Genomic DNA, 27292 nt, shown 5'->3' on the forward strand with positions numbered 1-27292 from the left:
GAGCCAGGGAACTGGACTTAAGATTAATTTTTTTTGGGGGGAGGGGGATAATTAATGTTCTGAATTCTCAAATATTTATATTACTTCAAAACAGAATGATTCATGTGCAAGAAATACTGGGAACAAATACTGAGGATGACAGTTCTATGTTGCAGGCACAGACTCATAGATCACTATTGCATGTTTTGAGGTTTTACAGTCAGTTCAAGCCAACACAGAATGCCAACTGCTCAGAGAGGAGCGGAACTGTTTCCCCACTAGCTCCAGAAATACATTCCTGCCCCCTCCCCCAGGCTGGAATTAAAACCTCACACAGCAAGCCAAATTGGAAAATTGATCTGGCAGAAACGTAACCCCAAAGAACAAGACAAGACATATCAGTATCAAGGTACATCTGGCTTGCTCCATGGCAATACAAGTGCTAGTGTCAGAACAAGAACAAGAACAACAGAAACATCTCCCTTTCACCAGTGACGGCAAAAGGATGTTTGCAATGATGAGGGCAATGGGGAGAGCAGCAATCAGGGAATTGCAGCATTACAGTCTCAAAATTCTTTGCTTTTTTTTCCCCATTTCTCTCTTTAGAAAAACATTTTTGAAGATGGACAAAGCCAATCGACATTTGACGGTGAAAAGTCCAAGAGTGGATTAAATTTCATTTCTGCTAAACTACTTTCTGGTTTGGGGACAAACAGAAGCTTTAAACCTTATCTTTAAAAGTTGTTTTGAAAGAATTTGAAGTCCATAATTATTAGTAAAAGAGAGAAAGAAAACATTAACTGAAAACCTAAACAAAAATGTTTGCACATATATACAAATTTAACACATGAAGACCATTTGTCACTTAATTTTACTAAACTGCTTCTTACATCCCAAGACTAAATGGTATCATTAACTTCCTCTTCATTCCTTTAGCTATTCTGATATTTGATATCAGAAGTTACTCAATTTGTAACAGAGAACTAGCTGTAATTTTTTTTCCCACTGCAAAATGTATTTGATATTCCAAAGAAAAGAAAATATAACATTAAACCCAAATAGCTCCTAGTGATATGCATATTCCTACACTACTATGCAAATAATGTGTAAAGGCTATTTTAATATGGCTGCATTGCTCAACACATTCTGATTCCTTAGCTACTGTTTGGTGAACTGTTACAGGTTTAAACAACAAAACTACAATTATGTATTAAAAGAAGCAATGTTGGTGTGAAATATCATCCAATTTACCTCATACTTCACTGTGCTTGTAAGACTGACTTCAGTCAATCCTGAAAGGATTAGTTTAAATGAACCTATTTGTGGGGTTCAACTGTATAGACAAATACCCAAACAATGGGTTCCACTAGTTATTTGAAACCAGAGAACAGGAAGATTGTTCCAGAATCCCAAACTTATGCATCAACTTCAAAATGGTCAAGACTCGAAAACTTAGTTATTTCTTCTTTAAGAAAAAATATTAATTAGACAGGAATACAGACTGTAAAAATTTGTGCATGTCTGCCACTTAATTTTCCTTGTTCCTGTAAGAGGTGCTTTCAGACTCGCTTTGCAAGGGATGGTGAAACACTGGCTATATCTCACTTACTGGAAACACAAAGAAATGGTGAGTCATAAAGCGCGGCTTTACTTCTGAGATTACAAAAGTACTTCAAACCAGTCCTTCCTAGGAATCATTCTGTCATCTCCTCAGTCAAACATTAGAAAGGAGAGGGAAGAAGGCAAAAAGTAGGCAGAGAAGTAGTGATGGAAGTAAGAACTTAATTGTTCATATTAAGTTCCATTAAAAGCAGCCATTCTTCAAATTAAACATATTACAAATGCGTAGCCTGTCTCAGTCTGCACACACATCTGGGCAACGTCTTCAACAGTGTTCTGCAAGACAGTACTTGCCACACTTGACTTAAGTCACCTTTGGCTAACAAACAGTTGAACTCTGTTGCTTTGTAAAAGTGATGAACCTTTCTGCAAGAGATCTGTGCTCCCTCAAGGGATCTGGCTAATGTTGTGTATCAAGGGAACTGACAGCTGAAAATGTTTCCTTCGAAAAGCTATCAATAAAGCACAGTCATACTGGCAAAGAAAAGCAGCAAATGACAAGCAAGGTCCCAAAAACAAGGTCTCTTCATAGGAGAGTGTATTCCTCTCTCAAACTTCTCTTCTCGCACAACTGAAGTCAGCAATATTGCATTAAGAAATGGGGGAGTACCATCATTTTGGTGTGTGCAAAATCTGATAGGCTCAACATAAAATCTGATAGGCTCAACATAAAATCTAGACTCAGTTCAGACAGAGAGCTTATGAGGGTACATCCACCTTAGCTTTGTAGCTCAGAAAAGAAGCATGGTCTAGAGGTCAATCTCCTACTGTCCCAATTTAGCATGCTTTTGCTCCTATAATTAATATATTGTGGAGCTCACAAATTGGATTCCTTTCAGATAAGAACCAAGCCAGGAGAACATGCTTAGACATACATGATTCATTTTATCTGCTAAGGGACATTCAGCCCATGGTCCCTAATAGAGTTAGTCCGAAGTAAATTTCTTGACGAGTGAGCTGGGTCGGCACCAAATACACATAAGTCCTCTCCCAAGTCTGTTCCCCTCTCTCCTATTGCAACATGTTCTTTGCTAATGCAGGCAAAATGGAAGTATCAATAATTAGATTTTTTCCTCAGTTGGTTTCAAATTTTACCCAAATATTCAAATTATAGTTCACATTTCCCATTATGTATAACAGCATAGAAGCAGATTTATAAATTGCAATGTGCAACCCAAAATTCAAACTTTAAAATAAAAACAATTATTTTTAAGAAGCAATAATTATAAAGCACAGTAACAAAGTTATGAATCACAGACTGTATTTCACATGTGGTTTCTCAGCTGTGAAATATTACTTTCAGAAATATGTTATATGCTATTTTTAATATTTGTAGCTGTCCTACCTATAAAAGTTAAAAGTGAAGATGTACTTTCCATGGGGGTCTTCCTCCCTAGTTATCTTTTTTATAATTTGGTGACAACTGTGCACATACAGATTCTATTTCCCTTCACTGACAGAAGGTTTTTTCCCTCCCTTTTAAGCTCTTCCCACAGACTACCATACTGAGCACTTTTAACACACTACCCTCAGTCTTATCCTGGTTTTTCTCAGTCCCAACTTAAACCTCTCCCATTCATCTTGTCACAGTTTTTTAGTTCTCATATCTGTCTGCCACAGAGCCACTTAGTTGTACAGTCTTGTGTAGAGAAAGCAAAAGCAATCACTCATTTTGCAACTCTTTCCTTTTCCTGGTATTATTCCTATTAAGGACACACGACACGTTTGCGAGTGTGCACACAAGACATGTGTGTTTCTGCTCATGGGTATTAAAGTGAATCAACTAACTGAGAAATCATTCAAAACCTGATCACAATCCTCCACTTAAGTCATATTTGGAAAACATAGAACTACAAAATAATTAATTTAGCATCAGCAGAATATTGCTGCCTGCTCTTTGCAGATGCTTTTCAAAATGCTTCTGAACAAGTCAAGCATTCTTCTCCCTTTATTATTCAATTCTCTATATAGTTTAAGAAATGCCCTTTCCCAAAGTATTATATGTGCCACTGAGATAGTCAAGTCCATGAGTCTAAAATCTTACATTCTAGAAAGTAATGAAATACACTTCAGGAGAACTGGGACTGCAGTGATTTCCTCGTAGAGTCAGAACATGATTTTTTAGACTCCTTCCTTCCTACAGAAGGAGAGTAGGGGACAAGATGAAAGGATGATGTGAAAGAGTTGGACACTATTAGAGTTTAAGGAACTTAAAACTGATGAATGGCAATTGTTTCATAGAGAAATCAACTATATAGTTTAATCAGTTATTCTAACTCTTGCATCTTACAAGGTTCTGAAGAGATTCAATTACTTTCTTTTTTTTCAGAAATGTATGCCTGGAAAGGATAACCTGGACACTGCAATGATCCTCCACAGTCTCAGGCAATTAGTTATTAAGATTAGAAATTAGTTATTAAGATTGGAAATCTTAATAACATAGTTATTAAGATTAGAAATTTCTGTCAGAATATTAACTCTGTGTCCACTTGAGTTCCACACATCTGCAAGTCACAGAAAATATTCCAGCACCATTTAAAAAATATAAAGTGTCTTCTAAAAAAGTCAAAACCCACAAAAATATGCTCCTGGCACAAGTATCTTAGCAACAACAAGGGTATTGCCAATGTCCTTGTTACCTACAACAGCAGGGAATTTGTTAATAAAAGTGTCCTGATGTGTGTAGAAATCAGAAACAGATGGGCTGACCACTTCACCTCAAACTGCCAACCGGTTTTCCTGCATATTTGCCAGTTTTCTTTAAAGACACTCTACTATCTTCCACATGACTGCGAAATTAAACCAATTGAGGATTTAGGAATAGCACAAGTACAGGGAATATGTTCTCCCTGGAAGTCTAAGCATCTCTGTTTTGCCAACTCCCTGTACTGTACTCCCTTTTTCTGTACTTCTTGAAGACAAGGTCTCTTTTCTTAGTCAGGTAAGTCCTGCTATACATTGCACTCACTGGACCTGAATTACTTCTGGTGGGCACTTGAACTGCCCACCACTCTTAAGGTAAAACAGACAGACACAGACTACCAACAAGCAGGACTAAGAGCTGCAAAACAGTAGACAGCTTCTCTTGGCAATCTGTAGTGCTCCATAGGTGCAACAACCTCGCATATCTACGAACCCACCCTTCCAAACTCGGATCTGCAGTTTCAGTAACCAGGGTAGCTCAACCTGTCACTCTAACCTTCATTTAAATTCATGTAAGCAACTCCCAAATAAATCTATACTCACATTTTGACCTCCTATGCACTTTCTGGATGAAAAGCATTGTAAAAAATAATTCCACATTTACAGGTATGAATGCAGTTCCATAATATTCTTGTAAAATACATAAGGATTGTCCTAATGGTTAAAAAGTGGGAAAAAGTGAAGGGTTAAGAGCAAATTAGCAAAGATGCTCAGAACCAAACAGTTCTAGTTTTCAACTCCTATTTTTATAATAGATGGGGTACAAATTTCAAGCATACTTCAGTGATTTAGAAACCTAGCCTCCATTATAGATAAAAGCTCTTTAAAAGTATTAAGGTAAGCTGCAACTGTTGAGAGAAAAGAATAAAAAATACTGCATTTTTCCCAACCTGACTGATAATATTTTGGCTCTTTCTAACATTAAATATATTTTACTTCTTCTAGTTTATTAGTTATTGCCAAATAGCATACATCATTTTTATACGGTTACACTGCACAATACAGTAAAAAAAATGTCACTGCCCCAAAAAGCCAAGCATTATATAAATGAGGAAATTGTAATTATTTTCCTATTTTTTCATGAAATTAGGATTGCTAAAAGCATTCCATGTACTATCATAATTACTAGCAATAACATAAAAACTAATGCATTCCTGCAATTTTCAATCCATTACTTCTGGTTTCATCATTTGTTATTTCTATCTCACAAAAAGGAGTTAAGCATTTTTATACTTAAAGCAAGAATTTATCAACACAAACATAGCAATTACTGAATCTCCTAAAAGCCAAACATAAAGAATAGAATTTCTTTTAAGTGAGGCCTCACTGGTGACCTTCACCATTCATAGTGGCTACTACACAAGACACTAACTGAAAGAGAAATTTCATATTTTACCAGTTACTTTAATAGAGTCTATAATGCTGTGTCTACAAAATTCCTGAAAAAGCAAACAAAAACTCCTAATATTTCTCAAAACCCAAACAACTCTTATTTCTTATGGCCAGTCTAAAAGCCATGCAAATCCCAATAGACCTTTTACTACATTCTGGGGAACAAAACTGTTGTTCTGTTTATGTATGGTGGTGAGTAACACAGTGTGCATTCCTAACTACATGTGTTACTGAGATCATAAAGAGTGTGTCAGACAGCATTAGTGACACAGGGTCTTATCCCATCTCTCTGACGTTCACAGAAACCTAAACTCTGCTCCTATTCCAGCCAATAACAAATGAATGGTCTTAAGAGAAGGCGCTTCAGAAGCTTTAGAACGGCAAAAGGACTGCCAAGTTTTCTTCAAGCAGTAAGTAAGAGAACATGTGAAAGAAACAGGATCATACTTGATCCTTGCCTCATTTAAAAAAAATAGTAACAAAAAACTCCAAACCCACACCACACACAGTGCAGTATTCTCAGGCTGCTGTCAACTGGAACATAAAGAAGCCCTTTAGGTACATCAGAACACCCCATACTTTTTCTTCAATATCCTCCCTGACCCTAGCTTTTAATATATAAGAAAATGTAAATCTTCAGAAGTGCACAGATTTGCTTATTTCTTATTATAATCTAGATACTGACATAGCAGGGAAAAAACAGAAGTTGTAGAGCCTTAGTTTAGCAGACATGCTCCAAACAACCACACGAGTAAAATCACTAGGGTGATGAAAAACAAGGATAGTAATTTAGTTCTAATGCTGGAGTCCTACTTACATACTAACAGATCATTGCCAACAAGAGGCAACAAGATTGCTGTAAAGGCAAACCAGTTAATAACTCTGAAAATTTAAAAGATATGTTAAAAAAACCTGAAACTTTTTAATGGACAGGACCTTACTCTCAAACTTATGTAAAAAGTTTTAGCCCTGCAGATTGAATGAGAAATGCACATTGAATACTTTTGCATATATAAGGCCAAAGACACAGATGCAAGATTGTTTCTGCCAGTAACAATGAGGGCTCCAAAGCCAGACTGCTAATGACACTTCCAGGGTTCAAAGGTTCTTCTAGGTATAAAGACTGCTGGCCACCACAAGTGCTTCAGTGTCACAGATAGAAGGGACTTACAAGAAATTTTACCATCACATAATTTGGCTGAGAGATTTTTTACAAGAAATACAGGACAACAACCTAGAAATCCAAGCATTACCCTTTATTTAACTTTACTGAAGTTCTGAGTTCTGGACTAAGTTAAGATTTGATTTCTAACAACAAAATTGTACGTATGGATACACACGGATGTCTCAGTGCCCTGACTTTCATGTAATTTTTTTTTATTTTATAACAAACTATGCCTTATTCAAGCCTCTATAGTTGATAAGTAGCTTTTGTCCTCTCTAAGTATGGCTAAATGAGAAAGAATGGAGATACGGACAAGTGAAATCAATAAACCAATAATAAACTGAAATAGAAAACCGACTTCCATAAAGAGATCACAGAGGAAGGGGAATTTCAGTCCAGTGAGCCAGAGAAAGGGCCCCTTTCCTCTTAATACCTGGAAAACAGATTATGATATTGTTTCCCACAGCATTCTCCTGGAGAAACTAGCTGCTCATGCCTTGGACAGGTGAACTGTTCACTGAGTGAAAAACTGGCTGGATGGTCAGGGCCAAAGAGTAGTGATGAATGGTGTTACATCAAGCCAGTGACTGGATGTCATGACTGGTGTTCCCCATGGCTCAGTACTGTGGTCAGTCCTGTTTAACACCTTTACTGATGATCTGGACAAGGGGATCAAGTGCTTCCTCGGCCAGTTCACAAGTGACACCAAGTTGGGTGGGAGTGTTGATCTGCTAGAGGGCAGGAAGGCTCTGCAGAGGGATCTGGATAGGCTGGATCAATGGGCTGAGGCCAACTGTATGAAGTTTAACAAGACCAAACTTGTGGTTTGGACCTTTAACAAGGTCCTGCACTTGTGTCATAACATCCCCATGGAGCACTACAGGCTTGGGGAGGAGTGGCTGGAAAGCCATCTGGAAGAAAAAGGGGGGACCTTATCACTCTCTACAACTACCTGAAAAGAGGTTGTAGAAAGGTAGGGGTTCAGTCTCCCAAAGAATAAGTAATAGGACAAGCCTCAAGTTGCCCAGGTTTCAAATCAGTACTAGGAAAAATTTCTTTACAGAAATGGTTCCCAAGCATTGGAACAGGCTGCCCAGGGAAGTGGTGGAGTCATCTCTCTTGGAAGTAATTAAAAGACGTGTAGATGTGACACTGGCTTAGTGCTGGGTTAATGGTTAGACTCATACTTAAAGGTCTTTTCCAAACTAAATCATTCTGTTTTCTGTTCTGATTCAAGTTGAAGACAAATATGTGTGAACCACAAATTAGAGAAGATTTTTGCAGAGGGGATTAATTTGTTACTGACTTAACTGAATACCAAAACTTCCAAGTTTAATAACAAGATGAACAAATTTGGCACCAGGTGATTGTTCTGTATTATCTTTCTTTTATAGTGTCCTGGTTTTCAGCTAGGGTAGAGTTAATATCTCAGTAGCTGTTACAGTGCTGTGTTTTGGATTCAGAATGAGAATGGCATTGATAATACACTGATGTTTTGGTTTTTTGCTAAGTCATATTTATCCTAAGTCAAGGACTTTTTATTTCTTGTCTCATGTTCTGCCAGTGATGAGGTATGCAAAAGAAACTGGGAGGGAGCAGAGCTGGGACAGAGGACCTGAACTGACCAAAGGGATATTCCACACCATAGAATGTCATGCCCAGTATACAAACCGGGGGGGAGATCCATACAGGTGGTTGATCTGGGTTTGGGAAGGGAGAGTCTGGCACTGGTCAATGGGTGATGAGCAACTACATTATGTATCACTTGTTTTCCTTTTTTTTATTGTTATAATTTACCACTATTACTGCATTTAGCTTTATTTCCATTTAATAAACTGTTCTTAGATCAACATACAAGTTTTACTTGGATTCTCCTTCCCATTCCATTGGGGTGAGGTGAGACAGGGGGAGTTGAGCGAATGGCTGCATGCTGCTTAATCTCCAGCTGGGCTTAAAACCACAACACATAGTAAAAATAAAATTATTCTCTATCTACCCTCAAATCCTCTTGTTTTACATACTTGGAATTTATGTAGCATTTTCATAAGCATCAAATTACTGCATCCTGAATAGCTACCTCTGTCAAGCAAGACTCCACTGACAAAAAGCAATTCACTTAAGGACTTCATTAGGCAAACTCCTCCCTTTACCCAGGTTGTCCCTCAACATAACCCATCACCTGTACGTTTCCTTAGCATAGTCAACTCATGTTTAGTGTATTTAAGTATTTTTAGTATTTTTTGTGTATTTAAGTGTATAATATTATGTTACTGAAACAAGAAAGAATAATATTCTGAACATAAACTTTTATTCATAGTACTTTTACCCAAAACTATCTTTTAATAGTCTTTAAGGAGCCAAATCGGAAGTTCCTGTGAAAAAAAATACTGAAAATGTTATAGTTAAAATAATTTTAAGCACAACTTCATAAAAATATATATGAAATAACTAATTTGGCACATTATGCTACAAGGAATGGGTCAGTCAGACCCATTCAGAATTATCCATATAAACAACAAAAAGTTAAAAAAGAAGCTGAGTGTGTCTTCATAGTATGAAAGAAACATAGAGCAAAAATTAAGATAATCCAGGTGATCTATTGTGCAAGAAAGAAAGAAAGCCTTTTCAGAAACAAACAAACAAACAGAAGTCTACCTGTTGGAGGTCCAATGTAATGGTCACATAATGATACTCAATTCCATTCTGGATACTAGGGCTTTGCCACCAAGTGTTCTTGCCATCAATTGCATTTGTTATTGGGTGTCGTTCTGTTAGAAAAGCAGAAATATATAAATAAATTTCAAAATTATTAAAAGATTTAATTATTTTTAGATCTGAAATCTAGATATTAATACAATTACAGAACTAATGAGGCAGGACTTTAAAATAAAAAATAATAAATTAATTTTTCTTGTACTCTTGGGGTACCAGTCAGGCTTATTATTACTAGAATACTCATCTGATGTTGTTTAATTTTGCTAAAGAAGAATCACAAGAAGGTGATTCAGAACATCTAAATGCAGAAGGCTCTCATGATTCTACAGAAAATGCAGGCATCTAAATCAAGCAAACACTTCCTGCAGTCTTCCAGAGTTTCAAGTATTGTAAAGTCATAAAACATTGCAAAAGTAACAACAAATCAGAAACCTGAGATATGGTGTGCAAGGAAAGCAGAGATTAAAGTAATACTGGTACTTGCACTTCTAAGACATTTCTAAGCACACATGGAAATAATTCAGGAAATAATTCAGAAATCATTAGAGAGGAATTTATTCCTCAATTGGAAAATTTTCTGACTCATATACATGCATATAAAGAAGGTTTGTTTGGTTATAATCCACACAAAAGTCCACGATGTTTTACTTTTCATTTCTACATATATTCTGCTGCAGTATCCCAAATGAATCTCAAGAGGGATATGAATTGTATTGTTCTTAAATTTCAAGACCTTCCAAATTACTAAAGACTGCTTAGATTTTGTTTTTATCTAGACTGAGAAAAATCACACTCAACATTTTGGGCTACTTTCTGTGGACAATTTGTGTTTCTCTCCTGTACAACATGGAGCATAACATAATCAGAATTTTAAAAAATACAGATCTACATTTTGAAGTCCCTAATTGTCTAGAGCAAGCCTGTACATTATGAGGAAAATAACCCAATGGAAATTGAAATTGAAGTTTCTTCTATGCAACTTTTGTCTGCAACAACATAGCATATTAGCAGAAAACCTAACCCCTCTTATTAAGGATGACTTTCTAAACTGACAACTTTTCTTGATATAAAACTAGAATATGTTTCATTACTAGCTAGTCCTAGAACTGCAAATAACTAATTCATGAATTGATTAATTGTTATTTTAATTATTACTTAAATCAACCAGCCAGATTGATAGCCTTTGTGTCTCTGATTTTTTGCTACAGCAATCACCTGTGAAGGACAGGAGTCCTAGCCCATTAAGGAAAGCCAGAATGTCTGACCATATTTAAATATAGAATCGAAGGGCTCTGTGGGAGTGAGAAAAGGTACAGACCCTCAATACTGAAAATGCAAAAAAATTTCATTTAAATATTAGATTATTCAACAGCATTAGCGGGCAGCAACATTTGGAAGGTACAATACTGGTGCTACAATTGATGTTGATGGTAGCTTTATATTGAACAGAAAAGCAAAACACACCCTAACGTTTTACATGTTGTCAGTTCCCCCAGTTCTGATCATTTTCACAAATCTTGGCTTTAAATGAGTGGTAGCAAAAATCAGCTGTAAATCAAACTCAGAGATCCTCGGTGATTGTGACAGAAGCTGTCTAATTGGAAATTTTAATCTGAGTCTCTTCAGATGAAATTGATACAAAGGTATATCATGAGAAGGTGGATTGGGAGATGAATCAACAATTAACTGTAATCACCATTAAGAAAGTTTAATCATAATTAATTTGAAAACACTGATTAATTGCTGGGATGTATTGCTTATTTAAAAGGTAAGGGGAAAATATAATATTTATAAAAAGGACTGGATTGCAAATGCAGTTCAAGGATCAATCTCCCTCATGGATGGCAAGAGGGAGAACTTACAGCCTATCAAACTGTGCTCTTTAATTTGGACTCACATGTGATTAACCAGGGAATTTCTGTACACTTCCTATTACAGTAATTAAGGGGAGGCACTCCAGACTCACACATTCCAGGGGGATCATTTAAAGTCTGGTTATATTACATGGTTCTCCTATTAACAAGCCTTCTCTGTTTAAATAAGGCACTTCTTTTTGCCAAATTAATGTTTAGAAACTTTAAAATGAGACGTGGTTGTCAACAAAAGACCAGCTATTATGAAGTTGGGCAGACTGAAGTTTAGAAGAGGGTAGGAGCAAGGGGAAACACAGATATATATCACTTAGATGGGTTTTTTATATACACACACACACACACATTATGTACGTCTGTATACACACATACATCAGTGTACATTATCTGATATCATAGGCAGGACAAAGGAATATATCTGGTTTAGGTTTGGGTTTTGAATTAAGCAAACTTGATCTAGGAGAAAAACTTGTCTCTAAATATTCATCTATAAAGCATCTGTCTCTAAATATTCATCTATAAAGAAGGAAACAGTCTACTGCACAATCTTTCCACTAGTTGGAATGCTTCCAAAAACTCCTGAATTCTTCTCCAAGTGAGAGACACTGCTATAGTGTAACATATTTAGATGTGTATACTGCTACAAAATCATATGACCTTATCTCAGAAGGTGGCATTAACTGCAGTTAAAGAAGACATTGAAACTTGGAAAACTATCTTGGGGAAAAAATAGGTTGCAACTGTCTTCAGACAAATGTAATCTATACTGGGACAATTATAACTAGCTTCGCAAATATAAGATGGGAAGCAAATGGATACGTAGCAATTTATTAGGAAAGAAAGCATCAGAGGACTGTAGTGGAAACTAGCTTTGTATCTTTTCCTAGTGGTGTCACACCACTAGAAAGGGGAAATGTCTAATTAAAACACGTAAACAGGAATATATGCTGTTCATTCTGAAGCAAATCAAGATTACTATGCAGCGCTAGTAAGAGCTCAGGTGAATTTTAATAAATATGAAAGACTCTAGAGAAAATTCAGAGAACTGCAATTTGCACAGTTAGAGTTCTAGAAAATACAGCCTATGAGGAGAATGAAAGAAAAGATAGCTGAGTGCTGATGGTCTTGCTCTATCTAATTTCTACACTAAGAAAAATAGTTTGGTTAAGAAAAAGGAAATAAGTCATTCCTTGTATTGACTGAATTTAGGAAATAGGTAACATGAATTTCTGCAAGGAAGATGCAGATAAACTATTACAAAATCATTTTGTAACAGCTAAAATACCTCTAGGTAGAGTGTCCATGAGAGGAAGTTTCTAAGGAGAAGCCAAACAAGCTTCTGTCTGGAAAGCCACAGCCATAGCTCATCCTGTCTAGAACTAACAGACAGATTAAATGGTTTTGGGATTTTTTTCTTTATCCTGTGGTTTTAAGCACTTGCTTAAATGTCATGAGGTGTAAATATATCTGAGCTACATTTTAGAGGGAAACAACTAGGAAAAATTATAATTGTCTCCATGCTTTTGTGTCCGTACTTCTTCCAACATTTTAGCTACTCCATTAATAGCTGTCTTAAGTATCTCTACACTCTCTACCATCTACTGTGCCAACATACTCATGAAAATATAACTATGTTAAAGTTATTCTTGTCTTCCAGTACAAGGTCACATGAAATGAAACTTGTATTACTCGAGTAAGAAATTTCCTTAGTTCTCATCTTCCCAACTACTATAAATAGGCTTCTCTGTAGTAGATTATAACAAATTCGTACTTGAAAACTGTTAAACTAAACATTAAACCAAGCAATGTTACATAATTATTTTTTTTTTTTTGCTGGCTCAGTGAAACTGAATTTACTGAATTTTCAGTAAATTTTTTTTACAGAAAATTTTACAGAATTTTGCTTAGATTGGCCAAAATGTTCAAATTCCACATGTATGTATGCAGGTAAAAGTCACCTGGTTTTCATTCACAATTAGTATATTTCAAAAGAATCCAACAACAGTTGTAGACACTTAATTTTTCTAAATCTGAATTTAGGTGCTCTGCTTTTCAGTACCTGAATCAGAAAGTTCAGTGTGAGGAGTATCTACATCAGATATAGATTTTGAAATACCTTTGGGAGAGATGGGTAACCTGACTTAAAAAGAGACCCACATTTCACAGCAATTGGGCTGGTGAACTACAGTTTTGTTTCCTGAGTATCTACACCCTTTGGAAAAAAAATCTTTTCAAAGGAAAAAAATGAAAATGGCACACATACGATGTGGAACCCTGCTCCTTTGATCACAAATACGGCACTGAGGGTTCCTTGCAGGCTGTCCAGGTACATGTTCAACGAGTTTGCAGTACATTTCTCGCCCCTTTTCTCCACAGGTAGCATTGGTTGTGATGAGAGCATTACTGGCTAGGTTCAGCACTGCAGGAAACAGTCCTGCAAAAAAATAAAATAAAATCATAAACAAAAGCAACAGAGGTAAAACCAAGGTGAACTTAGCAGAATAATCATGAGTGAACGTAACACCTGTTATGAAGTTAAAGCAAAAGGTTTAGTTTTTAACAGCTATGGAAGTAACGAAGAACAACTTTGGATGTGCATCCAGAATTTAGACATCAGACATTAGATATTAGACTGTTGGTTTTCTCCTCATTCTTCTAAAATTCGAATTGCTACCTTCTGGTTATATCTTAAACAACAGCACGATGCCAAAGAAGAAAGTAAAGTGTAGAAACATACAAAGCATCATAAAACTTTCTTTTTCATAAACAAACCTTGTGTTCCTACCCAACTGGATATTGTAACACCGTACACAAAATACCTAGGAAAACTCTTCATCATTTTCTTTTCTGCTTACATGCATTGAAAAGTTTTTCCTTTAGAGTGTGCAGCACTTGTATTGCACTGTATTACTGTTCTGCTCATAGGACCTCATAGGCACCTTTGTCATCAGAGCAGCTGAGTAATTCATTCAGCAACATGAATAGCATATGCCATGTTTCCCTTTCCTCAAGAAGAGAATAATATATACGACATCATATCTTTTATGGTAGCATTATTGTTATTTTTCCAGGTGCACACGCTGAGTGATGTACTATAACTCTCATTCAGCACAGCACTTAAGCACATGTCTGAATGCTCTGCTGAGCCAAGTTCTATGTAGCAATAAGCTATAAAGATCATAAACCATACAAAGAACATTCATTAAGGTGGACTACTCTCCTTCCCACTAAGTACTGATCAAAATCTTTGAGCCGTAATAAAATTCCTCCATATAGACAAATTAACATGATGTGTTGAATGCATACATTAGCACCTCATATTAAATCAATCAGTTTTGCATCTTCAAAAGCATAATTTGTCCTGGCTACAGGTTAAACCAAAAAAAAAACCCACAATAAAACAAGCAAGAGAAAAGGCTAACGTACAGATGTTTGAGATCACCTTCAGATTTACTTTATGATAATTTACACTGGCCCAAAACCCACTCCTCTGCAATTCATTCAGCTTCTAACCCTATTTTACTATTATAACCTTAAAATAAGGCTTTAATAAAAATTGAATTGGTAGTTATTGTACTCTGATAAAGCTTCCTGTAAAATGGCATTCCTTTTCGTCCTCCACAAATGGACAACACTCTTTAACTGACTCCTTGTTCAGACAGTCTATTGCTTGTCTCTGCAATTAACCTGTATGCCATTTAATTACCAAGCTTGGTTGGTCATGGTACAGCTCTTTGACTCTCCTGTTCACTTTAAAACCATGTGTAAATACACTGCTTGAGAAAGAGAACAAATTAGTTACTAACCCGTTCAATTTGTATAGTCAATCAGTACTTGAGATTTTATTGATCAAGTAGTTTGCCCCTTCTGTATAGATTACAGCTCATTTTCATTACATTTTAAAATCTGTACAGTTGTTCTTGTATTTTTATTCACTGCATTCAGTGATATTTGCTGCCTTCTACAATGGGGGCATATAGCAAAAGCCTGTGTAAGCATTAGGAGAGCAGATGAATTAACAGCTGTGAAACTTCCTGTGTTGACTTACAGTCTCATTATTCTCTTTTTAGGTTGTACAAAGTTAATAGTGTAGAAGCCAGTAATCATTTAGTGTTAACACAGAGTCTGGAATTTGGTTTGGAGTTAAGTATCTTAAGCCCTCAGAAACAAACCTCATAAAAAGGACAAAATGATCCTACATGAAAAGAAATCACAGTACATGGCATCAGGAGAATAAATTCTTCAAAAAACAGTGGAATGGTTGAAAGAGAATAGCCAAAAAGCACTCAGATTCACACAGCTATAAAAATATTACCTGTTATATGCCTATCAAAAATCATACCATTGCTCTAAGTTTTAACTCAAACCTTAAGTGTAAGATATGTAAGTAAACGAAGAGTACTTAAGGAACTCATCAATCAGAACATAACTTCGCCCTCAGGTCATCTCTTAAATGTACAGAGCAGCGCAGGGCAAAGCTACCAAAACAGCCTTGCCCATAATCAGTACCAACACAGGCAACAAAACAAGTATTGGGTATTTCACTGAAGAGCCCATGTCAGGATGCCAGCACCTCACAGAGAAGTGCACCACACTGAATTCCCTGCAGGCTCAGATGACAGGCAGAGAGCAAAAGATGCACATTGCACCCAGCACTTCACATTTGGTATTGATGAATTCCTCAGACTTGGGATCTTAACAAGCTAAAAATGACAATTAACAACTACATATCTGAACTTTTCTCGAATAATCTTTATTTCCAAGGAGCAGGGAGTTGGGCTCAATGGATCTTACAGGTCCCTTTCAACTCAAGGTATTCTATGATTCTCTAATATGGCTTTGTACAGCCAAAAATAAGGCTTTGCTTTAAAAAAAAAACATTTGATGTGCAAGCCTGATGGAATGGAGGAAGCAATACTGAGTTCTAGCAGTTTCACAACACAGAAATGAGATTCTAGCAATACAGATGATGAAAACATTGTCTTGAATCATTATTTTATTAGGAATTTTTTAGTTTATTATTATTTATCTGTCATATTCAAGGCCTCTACAATATGAAATAAAAACACGCATGTTCATTATGTCAATAAATCCAGTTACCATTTTCTGAGATTCTTATCTATCCGATCACAAGCCCCCAGTAAAAAGGCAAGAGAGCTATAGATAGCACAGTTATTATTTTTTTAGACAATTTTGCTTTGCTTTTTATTGAAATAATCATATATAAGAAATATTTAAAATCTGGTGTACTAGTGTTGTGCATCCTAAATTTAATTTCTCACTAAATTATAAAGTTTGTTGTTATCAATCCCACCTTGAATTTTATGGGCATCCTTCCATTAAACACTTCCAAAAACATGATCTGCCAAAATTACAGAGTTCTTCTTTCTTTATTGCCAAACGCCTTTTGTAATCATTTGCTCCAGTGCAAAGACTGGATAAAATGCTCTGAGTCACCAGCATATTATCTCTATCTTTTGTAGCTCAAGTGCAAGTAAAGAAATTCTACTCCCTTCAACTGCCAGCTACATCAATCTTTTCCCTTTTTTGTGGCACCAGTATAAAACAGATTAGCATTCATTTCTACCTGTTAAAATAACAAAGTTCTAACAATTACATGGAGGAAACAGGTAGAAAATATTGGCTTGTAAACAGATAGTGGTTTGAGTAGCTTCGGTTCAGTTTCTGATTTTCAAAGGACTACTGATGTGTGAAGAGAAAAACAGTCTCTGATTCTCATCTATGAAATAGGCATGGTCACCTTTCTGCTTTACATTTTGGTTTTTAAGCATGGAACGTATTCCATGAAGCTTTCAGTGGAAGCCCGATAGAAAGTTTCTTCAGTGTTGACAGCTGATTAAACTACGAAAGGTAAATAACACAGAAATTAATCAAATTATTTCAAGTAGTGTATCATTCACAGGTAATTAAGCATGGTGCTCAGTTCACTGGAGAATTACAGGTGATAAGTTTAGCACATATTGTCAACAGAAATAGTTTTAGAAAAAACTGCTAAAAATGAAAACCAGCAAATCAGCAGAATTTTCTTGCTTACAAACTCCAACGTATACAAGTTTTACACTGCCACTGTTCTAGTTAAGTCGGGTGTGGCACCAAGCTGCTAAATATATTATTTTTTTCTTAAAATGGATTCTGGATCAAAGCACATCTAGATACTTATCTTAAAGATAAAAATTGCGGCTGCTTGGGATCTTAATTGTTTTACAGATGCCTCACAAGTCATCCCTTATCAATACCAAAGTTGTCTGTAGGCATTGGTAAGCATATAATTGATTCACTGAGTTCAGTATATTTAGATTAAGAAACAGATTTTTACAACATTCCACAAAGGCCATTAAAGGAAATAAGCTATCACCACATATGAGGGAATGACCTGTCTCATGACATCAAAAAGGAAAATGGAGAATAACAGTGGAAAACCACAGCAATCTTTGCTGAATCCTGTTTTGTTCAAAAGTTACATAAGTTACTTAGAAAAGAGGATAAAAAGTAAGATGATTGTTTATGGATGATAAAAGTTATTCCCAAAAATTAAAATAAGGATAGACCACAAAGAATGGTAGAAAAATTTCACCATTTGTGTCTAGGTAACAAAATGGCAGATGAAATCGTGGAATAGAAATAAATACACAGGGGGAAAATATTATAGGCTCTGCACTAGCTATTACCAGCCCTGAAAGAATTATTATTGATATTTCAATGAAAATATTAGCTCAAGGAATAGAAACAAAATGTCATTACATTACTGCATAAATCCATTTGTACTGACAACTCAAATGCTGTATGGTATTCCTTATCTCTCATCTCCAAAAGGACATGGCAGAGTTAAAACAATGAAGAAAAGTGTGATGATCACAGCTTCTCAATGTGGGCATGAATAGCCTATGAGTTTTCTACTGGAAAACAAACTGATTTGGAGATGTATAAAATTATGTAACTGCATATAAAATCATGAATGGTTTTAGTAAGTAAACATTTGGAAGTGAACATGGCAAGTTTCATTGTCCTTCTAACACAAATTGGAGATGCTGAGTCAATTTATCATACAGAATTTTTCTTCACTGATTGGGACTTTTTTCCTATTTATAAATGGAACTTCTTTTCACCGTGACAGCAATTAAATTCTAGAATACATGAATAAATTATACAATAAAATATTTTTATTCCAAAAGCAGGAATGGATTAAAACCCAATTAGATTAATACAAAGAACAAGGGTTCATCTGGGGATGTTAAACATGAAGGGCTTGTGTTCAGTTGTCAGTTCAGAATATCCCTAAATCACTGGGTTTTACCCAGGGAGGCATCACTGTACTCTTTCTCTTCTTTCACATTTTTCCTCAATATTGTCATTGATAGGTACCTGTAGTTGTTTCTTACTAAGGCTGGTAGCACATATATCCCTACATCAAGGTCCATCCAAAATCCAGTAGAATATGTAAACTTAATTTTGTGCGGCATTGCTAATGAAACTAATATTTTTGCCAATATTAATCTCTTTCACAAGCAATTGTCCTTTATACTACTTCCTGTCATTACTTTGCATACATAGAGGCCTCATTAATGGCTACTTATTCAATAGATCCCCAGAACATTCTCTTGAGATTGGCAATTTCCTTGCAGTTTTCTGTACAGCACTATCACCAAATAATTTTTCTTATGTTTTCCTTATTTCATCGCATAAAGGAAAATAACTGTTCAACTTCATGTGTTTTTTTTTTTAATCTACTTTTCATGTATCCTCACCAACCTCCAGTTCATTTAAGCTCAATGAGTATTGGTGAAATAAAACCCACCAATCTGATGCCTGGCACCCTGCCCTGTTTTGTCATGCCCTATTACCTACTTCTCTGCCAAACTGACAGATTTTCCACATGCTTTATTGCAATAGTGGAGATCAGCAGAAGCAGATGAGCTACACAAGTAGCAGGTACAAGACATTTTCATAAATCCTGTCAGCTGTTGAATTCAATCTCATTCTCACTCTCCTCCCAAACAGCACTATTTGATTGACCTTCAGAGCCACTGCAAGACCTAGATGATTTCCCTAGCTGAGAGAGGATGGAGGGATTCTAGTGGGAAATCAAAGATATTAACTGCATCTCCAGCTGCCGAAGGGTGATTACAGGTTCATTATGAAGTGGGCATAGTCACTGGGGTAACCTACTTTCAAAATGTGTCAAGAAGCAGCTAGAGCAAAGGAAGGGGTACAGGAAACAGATATGAATGTAAACAAAATAATTACCTTGTACATAATTGTTCCTATCATTCACCAGTTCTGACACATTTTTCTTTCCTTCCCTTCACATAATCCATGGAGAATTGTAAATACTGTTTCAATCACATCACCATTCTAGACCTACAGAACAACTGGTGGGGTAAGTCTCACTAGAAGGACACTCCAGCATTACAGTGGAAGCAGGAAGTACAACCAAGGAACCAAGATTATAACCTCTGTCAGACTTCTGCTACTGCATGGAGGAAACAGCAGACACCTTAAATGAGAAACAAGGAACCACCATTGGTGGTTGACAGGAGATGGAGACAGCAGCAGAGATACTTACACAGAGATTAAGGAAGTAACTCTCTGAGTGTTGGAGATTGGGAAGAGAGAAGAAAACTGGAAGGAGAAAGATCACTGCAAAGATACTCATAGAACCTGCAGCCCTTCTTGACAGAAAATGCTAGTAAAATTTGCATCCATTATTATTTCATGTCTAAATTGTGATTACGGTGATAATATCAGTATCATACAGTGATAAGATCAAGGTAAAATTAATATAAATAATTGCAGACCCCGCACATATTAACTTTTTAAAAAATCATTATTGATTTTCCATAGCATTTTTTAAGTACTTCCAAAATAGAAGACAAACTTTGGTTTACCAGCTCTGGAATTTCTTTGTGTCTTATTAAAGCATTAGAACTGAGAAAATGTTTTTCTCCTTCAAAGAAATCTCTGTTAAGACCTGCATATTCCTCTTCTCTCTTCTAAACAGACCAATGTTTGGCACTGTATACTTCCTTCAATCTTCTCAAAATATCCCTAGTCTTTTCAAAGAAGCAAATAAAACAGCCTGCCTAAATATGTTAACTTTTCAAGCCAATTTTCCTAGTCTATAGAGCACTTTGAAATGTTCGTGCAGTCAAGCAGAGCTGTTTGCCACTGAATTTGTACTAAAAAGACAAAAGAGAATATGTCAATTTAAGACATTCTAAGAAGTGTCACTGGAAAAAGAGAGACTTGTCTGCTGCAGCACGGAGCTAAGCTAGGCTGTGGGAACGCAGTGGGGAGAAAAAACTGGGACAAAACAAAACAAAATGTTGCAGCACTGAATTGCTTTCAGCTGCGCACAACAGGGAGTAACTTAATGCACTCTATCCACAATGTAGATGAAGACTTTTATACAACTAGAAAATAAACGCAATTTGAAGAAATAGCTGTCCAGACACAACAGATCATACAGATTGGAAAAAAAAAACTGACACTGAACCCTTTTGTCCAGAGGAAAACAAAATGGAAAACAAATGTTTCAGTACCCATTTATGTCAGTTGCCCTAAACTCCTGTGCGTTACAGTACTGTTTGGTAGCCATCCTTTTTTCCTCCCAAAGGAAGTGGAAAAGTAATTTTTCATATTTGGTGATAGAGACGGCTTGCTTTTACTTAGAGGTGATTTTCTTTCTGCATACAGAGTAGCGTTACATACATCCTCCTGCATGTTTAACTTCAACACAAAAGACAGGGTATGAAACTCTAACCTGGAGAAACATGATAGCAAAGCTAACTATAATCCTTGCAAAGTAACAGACACATCTGAAAAAGGATATATTGATTATCTAGTAATATTATGTTGTCTCTCCACAGCTTACAGAATTGAAAATATGTAGGGACGTAGATGATTTTAATAGCAAAACTCCATCAGTTTTACAGATTAGGAGACTGAATTTAAAAATTGCTACCGGCTTACCCCAATATTATATTGGATGAAATATATAAGCCACCTCCTAGCTTTCTAATGACTTTCCTTTTTTCTCAGAGCTGACACAAAAAGTTGTTTTGAAAAGTAGAAGAGGAAAAATATAGGTGAAGATGAAATCCTGTCTCCTTGACATCCATGGCAGAACTCCCACTGAATCAAAAATCCAAAGCACAAAGACCTAACAGACATCTCATTTTCAAAGGTATTTACATGTCCAGTCTGAGTCAGACACCCACTGGTTTTCAAATGTATTCTGTCTGTATTCTGGCAAAAATTCTGAAGAGCAAAATCGCAGTTGTACAAATACCTTATCTGTAGAAAGAGTGCACTATGCATGAAGAAGCAAGCAGCACCACACTCTTTACAGTTATTTCCTTTTATTTATTAACCACATGACCTTCATTAAAATCTTTGCAGTACAGTAGTATGGTCCTGGTCAGCCAAGCAGGCCTAACAAGAAAAAGTAAAAGGACCTCTGAGAAACGACACTGATCTGCGAACCGGAATTCCATCGAATCTCGTGTCTTCCGTTCTTAGATAGTACATATCGATTTACAGCTTTCCCAAATTGCATGACATAGCTAAAAATGTGCATTTTTATTCAGTTCCAACATCTGAACACCAGCATCTCCATACTCAGAAGATACCAGGTTTGGTTTCCCCTACTCATCCACTTCCCTCATTTGCCAACAGAGGGTTAGAGAGAGACCTGTATGATTTGTCTATCTCAGCTCCGTCCCACTGAAGGTGAATTAAAAAAAAGAAAATTGAGAAATGGAAAAAAAAAAATCAGAATTTCTCAAAGGTAAGATAGAGCCTGGGAAAATCAGAGCCTCCAGATGCAACTGACTGATGACTTTGGTCTTGACAAAGCTTCTGTCTCATGAAAAAAGTTCTGCTATGCATTGTCTTGGACACTAAGGAATAGGAAGCATATTACTATTTTTGCAATAACTTCAGAATCAATGTCCATTGAAACCACACTGCAGAGTCAAAATTACTTACTGTGCCCTTGAGTCTACAACACTGTCAACTTAAACAGAAACACTGAGATGTTTGTGGTGTTCTTTAACAAGAGGCAACGAAAGATGTTATGGAGGCTATTAAAAGTCATCCTTCTATTCATCGTCATCTAACTGTCAAAAAAACCCAAATTGAGTCTGACTTTACGAAACCAAAGAGCAAATGGAAAAACTGATCTTACCATACTTTTACCACGAGGATTCAGAAAAAAGTATTTTGAAGTATGTTTCTCTCAACTGATGAGCTTGAATAAACATTAAGTTCAATTTTCATTCTTTGAACTGATTTATATCTTGTTATTCTGATGACATGCTTTAGAAACACTAGTGCCTGCCTAGTGATCGCTAGTGACCTGCCTCCAGATAGACTTCGTTCCACTGATCACAACCACCTACCTGGGCCTATCCATTCAGTTTCTATTCTACCTTTCTGTCCACTTTTCTAACATGTATTTCATCAGCTTTTCTTTGAGGTTGTTATAGAGACAGCAACAAAAGCCTTAATAAAGCTAGTATAAATAACATCCACTCTTCTCCTTTCATCCAGCAAGTCTGCCACCTCATCATAGAAGGCTATCAGGTTGGCTAATCAAAAACTCCCCTCCAAAACTTCATGTTGGTTCTAAAACAAACATTTTAGCTACATGTACCATTTACATTTACCATGTTACATGCACATGTTACTTAAACACAAACTACACAACATTCTATTAAAATGAGAACTAACTTATCCTTCTCAGATAATACCATAAGGCTGTACACCTTTGATTCATTCAATTTCAATGCATGTAAGGCACAATTAGCAAGATCAAGGCCTTCAGTGATTATAGTACTGGAGGTAGAAGGCAAAATGTATTTTTCCCACCTCAGACTCCCAGCTTTCTATAGAACAGAGCAGGTTGTCTCTATTTCATTTCCAGACAGGCAGTATTCTGAGGCATGAACTAGCTGAATAACTGATACTACAAATAATAAAAAACCTACAATAAATTGAAAAATTAAATTGTACATTAGTGTAGTAATACACTATGCATTGAATACAGAAACTCTTCATTATATACAAGAACACGAAAGAATATTTTGAACATTCTGCATCCTTTAGTTCTAGTACATTGAAATAGTCATTGTATGTTACCTAAATTTGTTCACCACAGACTTTGCTATAAAAGGGCTCCTAAATATACGTAATGGCTTTAATAGTGTATTTATGTATTTGTACATTATATATATGTAATATATACAGACAGGCAAATACAATAGACAGTGCATCTGTATTTGTAATCACAGTAGTATGCCTAAAATTCTTCCTGTTTCATGAAGAGAATATAGTATGTGCGTGATTTCAACATATTTTAATAACTATGTCGTGAGAAAAATACTTAAATAATATTTATTTTCTCCATGAGAAAAATGGACAAACAATTTCCCTCCCATACATACATTTTGTCCCCTTACTCGAACTGTGACTGAATGGAAAGATCAAATGAGGTCTGAGCAGATGGCTGTCAGCAAACCAGTGACAACACATCGTGGTTTAGAATTAGACATAAAATGTGTAACCTGGTATACGATTTCTGCTTGTAAATGCCAAAGACATCTGGCTTAGAATATAAGCCAGCTTGAACATCTCTACACATATTTACTTTATCATTCATGAAAATTAAATTATATCAGTATCTCTTAATACTTCTCTGTTAAAGCTGTGCCTATCTGTATTAGTGAAAACCCTCCTTTTCTTCTTTATAAAAGTGGACTCAGAGCTCACAGATGTCACATCTTTACACGCCATTAAAATCAGTCTGAACTGCATGCAGAAGAATCCCTGCACATTTCTTTAAAAATGCACGGGATGACACATCAAGGAAAGGAATTATTCTTCTCTTAACACGCTTCAATGGTACTACTGTCACTAGTTTAACACTTTTTTGCCTGATTAAAGGCTTTAGCAATGAACTCTCAGCTGGAGAACAAATGGTTCAGAAATCTGAAGCAAATGCACATTTCTTCAGTTTTCCTTTGGCTGCCCTTGCTGTACTCAAAGTTAGCAAAAAGCCTCCCCCTCAGCAAAAAGCCTCCCCCTCAAAAAAAAAAGTTTTCAGGTCCCCCACATTTATGTATAGCAATGGCTTTTTATGCAGCTTGTTCTGATTAACTGAAGTTGCTTTCAGTAATTCTAAGTGACAGACTGCTCAGTTCATGGAGACCTTAACTTCTACATTTTTTGATTCTACAAGAACTGCCCCCTGAAACACAGTTCCACAGTTGATTGGCATCCATACAAAAAAAATACATTTGAAATGTGAGGTCTTTGCAGACTTACTAAGTTGATAACATTTATGGGCATACCTGTAAGTACTATGATAACTGGCTGTAATACTTAAAATTAATTGTAAAACCTAAGTGTTCTCTGGATCAGTTACTGCCCTGGGAAAGTGGAAGGGAAGGAGGGACACAAAAAAATCAGAGCTAGATGGGTTAGAAGCGTGACAGGTTTAACTGCCTGTAACTGTATAAATTCACAACCAACGGAGCTGGTTGATAAAAGCACCTCCTAATGCTTTCCGGGTAACAGTGATATACTTGATTCCATGGAGTCTAGTTACTAAGACATAGAATCAAAGAGAATGAGTTCTTGATTAGTGAAAAATTGGAAGAAGGGAGGAATTTAGAATAGGTACTGAGACCCAAAAAAGGTAGGAAACATAATTTTGCAGATAGGTAGCAATGAAATGCAGCATTTCTTTTTTGCAGAATTGGGGGGATTTTGATAGGTGAGATGGAGCAGGTGGTGGGGCAGGAAGAGCTCCTTCTAGGGACAAAGAGAACAAGGTGAAAGACACAGCCACTGTCAACAGTGAAAGGGTTAAAATAAGGAAGTTCCTGAAAGAAATAAGAGAGAGACACTTTTATAAGCAGAAAGAATAAAAGAACACTCAGCAGACGTATTGTTTAGACATCTGGTGAACCCTAAATGCAGAGGAAAGGGTGATCAAGAGAACATGTCTTGGCAGCCTTTCTGCTTTTGAAACCCAGGGCAGCCGATGAGGGGAAGCAGGAAGGCGAGGAGAGCACAAGATGATCCGAGTGTGTGTGGGGTGATACGTGGAGATGCACTGGAGGGTACAGGGTAAGAAAGGCAACAGGTGAAGTGGTAGAGCACAGACAGATCTCAGCTGAAAACAGAATAGCAATAAGCATATTTAGCAGTAAGAGACAAAAAGTTGTGTAACAAAGAGAACTCCTAAGAAAAAAGTCAAAGACTGTTCCCAAACTGAGAAAAGATGAGTGGAAACTTTTATACAATAAATTTGGGTGGGAACACATAATAAACTCTGGTTACTCAGAATACAAATACTGTAATCTTCTCCTTACATCCTGGGAGAAAAAAAAAAATCTCCTTTTATGAAGGACAACAGAAGCCATCACTCCAATGTCAAAAAACAAAATTGCAAGGTAGACCTAGTATCATTTCTACAGGCGCAGTGGGATAGACTAAGAATTTTCTTCAGAGTAATTTTCTGTGGAAAAGGCTTCCAACTGTGCAAAGGCCACTGTAGAATCAGCAAAGAACAAAAAGCCTGAAGACACATCTCTCCATTGAAAGTTATAATTTCAGAGTTTTGTTTGTATTTTCTACTAAAGAACATTCATCCTTCTTTCTCCAACTAGTTCTTTCTCTAACTAGTTTTCTAATGTGCAGAGTTGTATCTACAAACACATCTCAGCTTTTGTTACGCATGCACTCTCTCCTTAAAATCTCACACCTAATTTTGAGTTTAAGAGAACTTCTTTGACATTGCTATCATAAACCTCAGGTTGAAATTTCTAAAAAAGTTAGCAGTTAGTGCCAAGTCTCTTCCTTCTTCTAGGATAACTTAATAACATAAATACCATCTTGAATCTTCATGAAATCTAACACTACACATAATTATTAATTAGCCTCTGCATTCTTTGGATGTCACACAAAGGAGTTGAAGGAAAATTCAAAGTAATTCCTTCCGAAACATTCATGTTTGAAAATATTTTCAGTATGGGACCTTTGTCACAGTTAGGACTATTAGAAGGTGATGTTAAAGGGTAGAATTAATAAGCCTATTCTTATTTTAATCTACACTTAAATATGAGTTTCCTATGCTTGTATTACATAGGGAATCTGTTAAAAGTTGGGTTGGGTATGAAGAAGCCATTTTCATGCAGTCTATGCCTTAACCCTGTAAACTTCAAACACTGATCCTTAAAATCTTCCTAGTGTCTTTCTATATAACTATGATCACTTCAGGGCTGCAGACAATTCTGCTCAGCATTATCTAGCATAGAATATAACTTTTTCTGCTAACAGGAATTTTGGCACCTTTGCAGTGCATTCAGCTGTTCCTAGGACCAAGGCAAAGCCACTTGAAATTTACTACAGTTCCCAGGCAGCTGCCAGCACACCAGCAGGAACCAGGGTGGCTTTGAATCACAGTACAGAGCAGCACCATATTTTCTACCCTGTAAATGTTACAGCATGCCTAAATTTGTCCTTACTGATGAGTTTTTATCCATTTGTTGAAAAAAAATTAAAGCTCATATGCCACACAATTCATAAATTCATAACACAGTGGAGACCAGTTTAATATCCTGTAACAGGAAATTTTTTTTATTAGCAATAGAAAAGCTATCCGGTTATTGGAAAGATAACAGAAATACACATTTCAGTTAATTCTTCATATTATAAAAGAACCCCTGGGGTTATCTTCAGCCAACTACTCAACTCACATTAGAACTACTCACAAATATCCTCGCAGATTTCTACTCACTTGCATTCCCACCTGTCATATATT

At 36.2% G+C, this 27292-nt stretch overlaps 1 protein-coding gene across 4 annotated transcripts in view; it reads right to left on the reverse strand.

Moving 5' to 3' along the window:
- Window positions 1-27292, reverse strand: part of LAMA2 (laminin subunit alpha 2) — a 357383-nt gene that overhangs the window by 260291 nt on the left and 69800 nt on the right. For all 4 annotated transcript variants that reach the window (XM_051792082.1, XM_051792081.1, XM_051792084.1 and 1 more), the window contains exons 2-3: window positions 13709-13879; window positions 9515-9627 (exon numbers count right to left, since the gene is read on the reverse strand). In XM_051792082.1, coding sequence (XP_051648042.1) covers window positions 9515-9627; window positions 13709-13879 — 284 coding nt within the window. The remainder of the gene's footprint in view (window positions 1-9514; window positions 9628-13708; window positions 13880-27292) is intronic.

Source organism: Manacus candei, unplaced genomic scaffold (assembly GCF_025592945.1).
Source record: "Manacus candei isolate 608988 ecotype Guabito, Panama unplaced genomic scaffold, ASM2559294v1 h1tg000034l, whole genome shotgun sequence".
In the NCBI taxonomy this organism is placed as follows: domain Eukaryota; kingdom Metazoa; phylum Chordata; class Aves; order Passeriformes; family Pipridae; genus Manacus; species Manacus candei.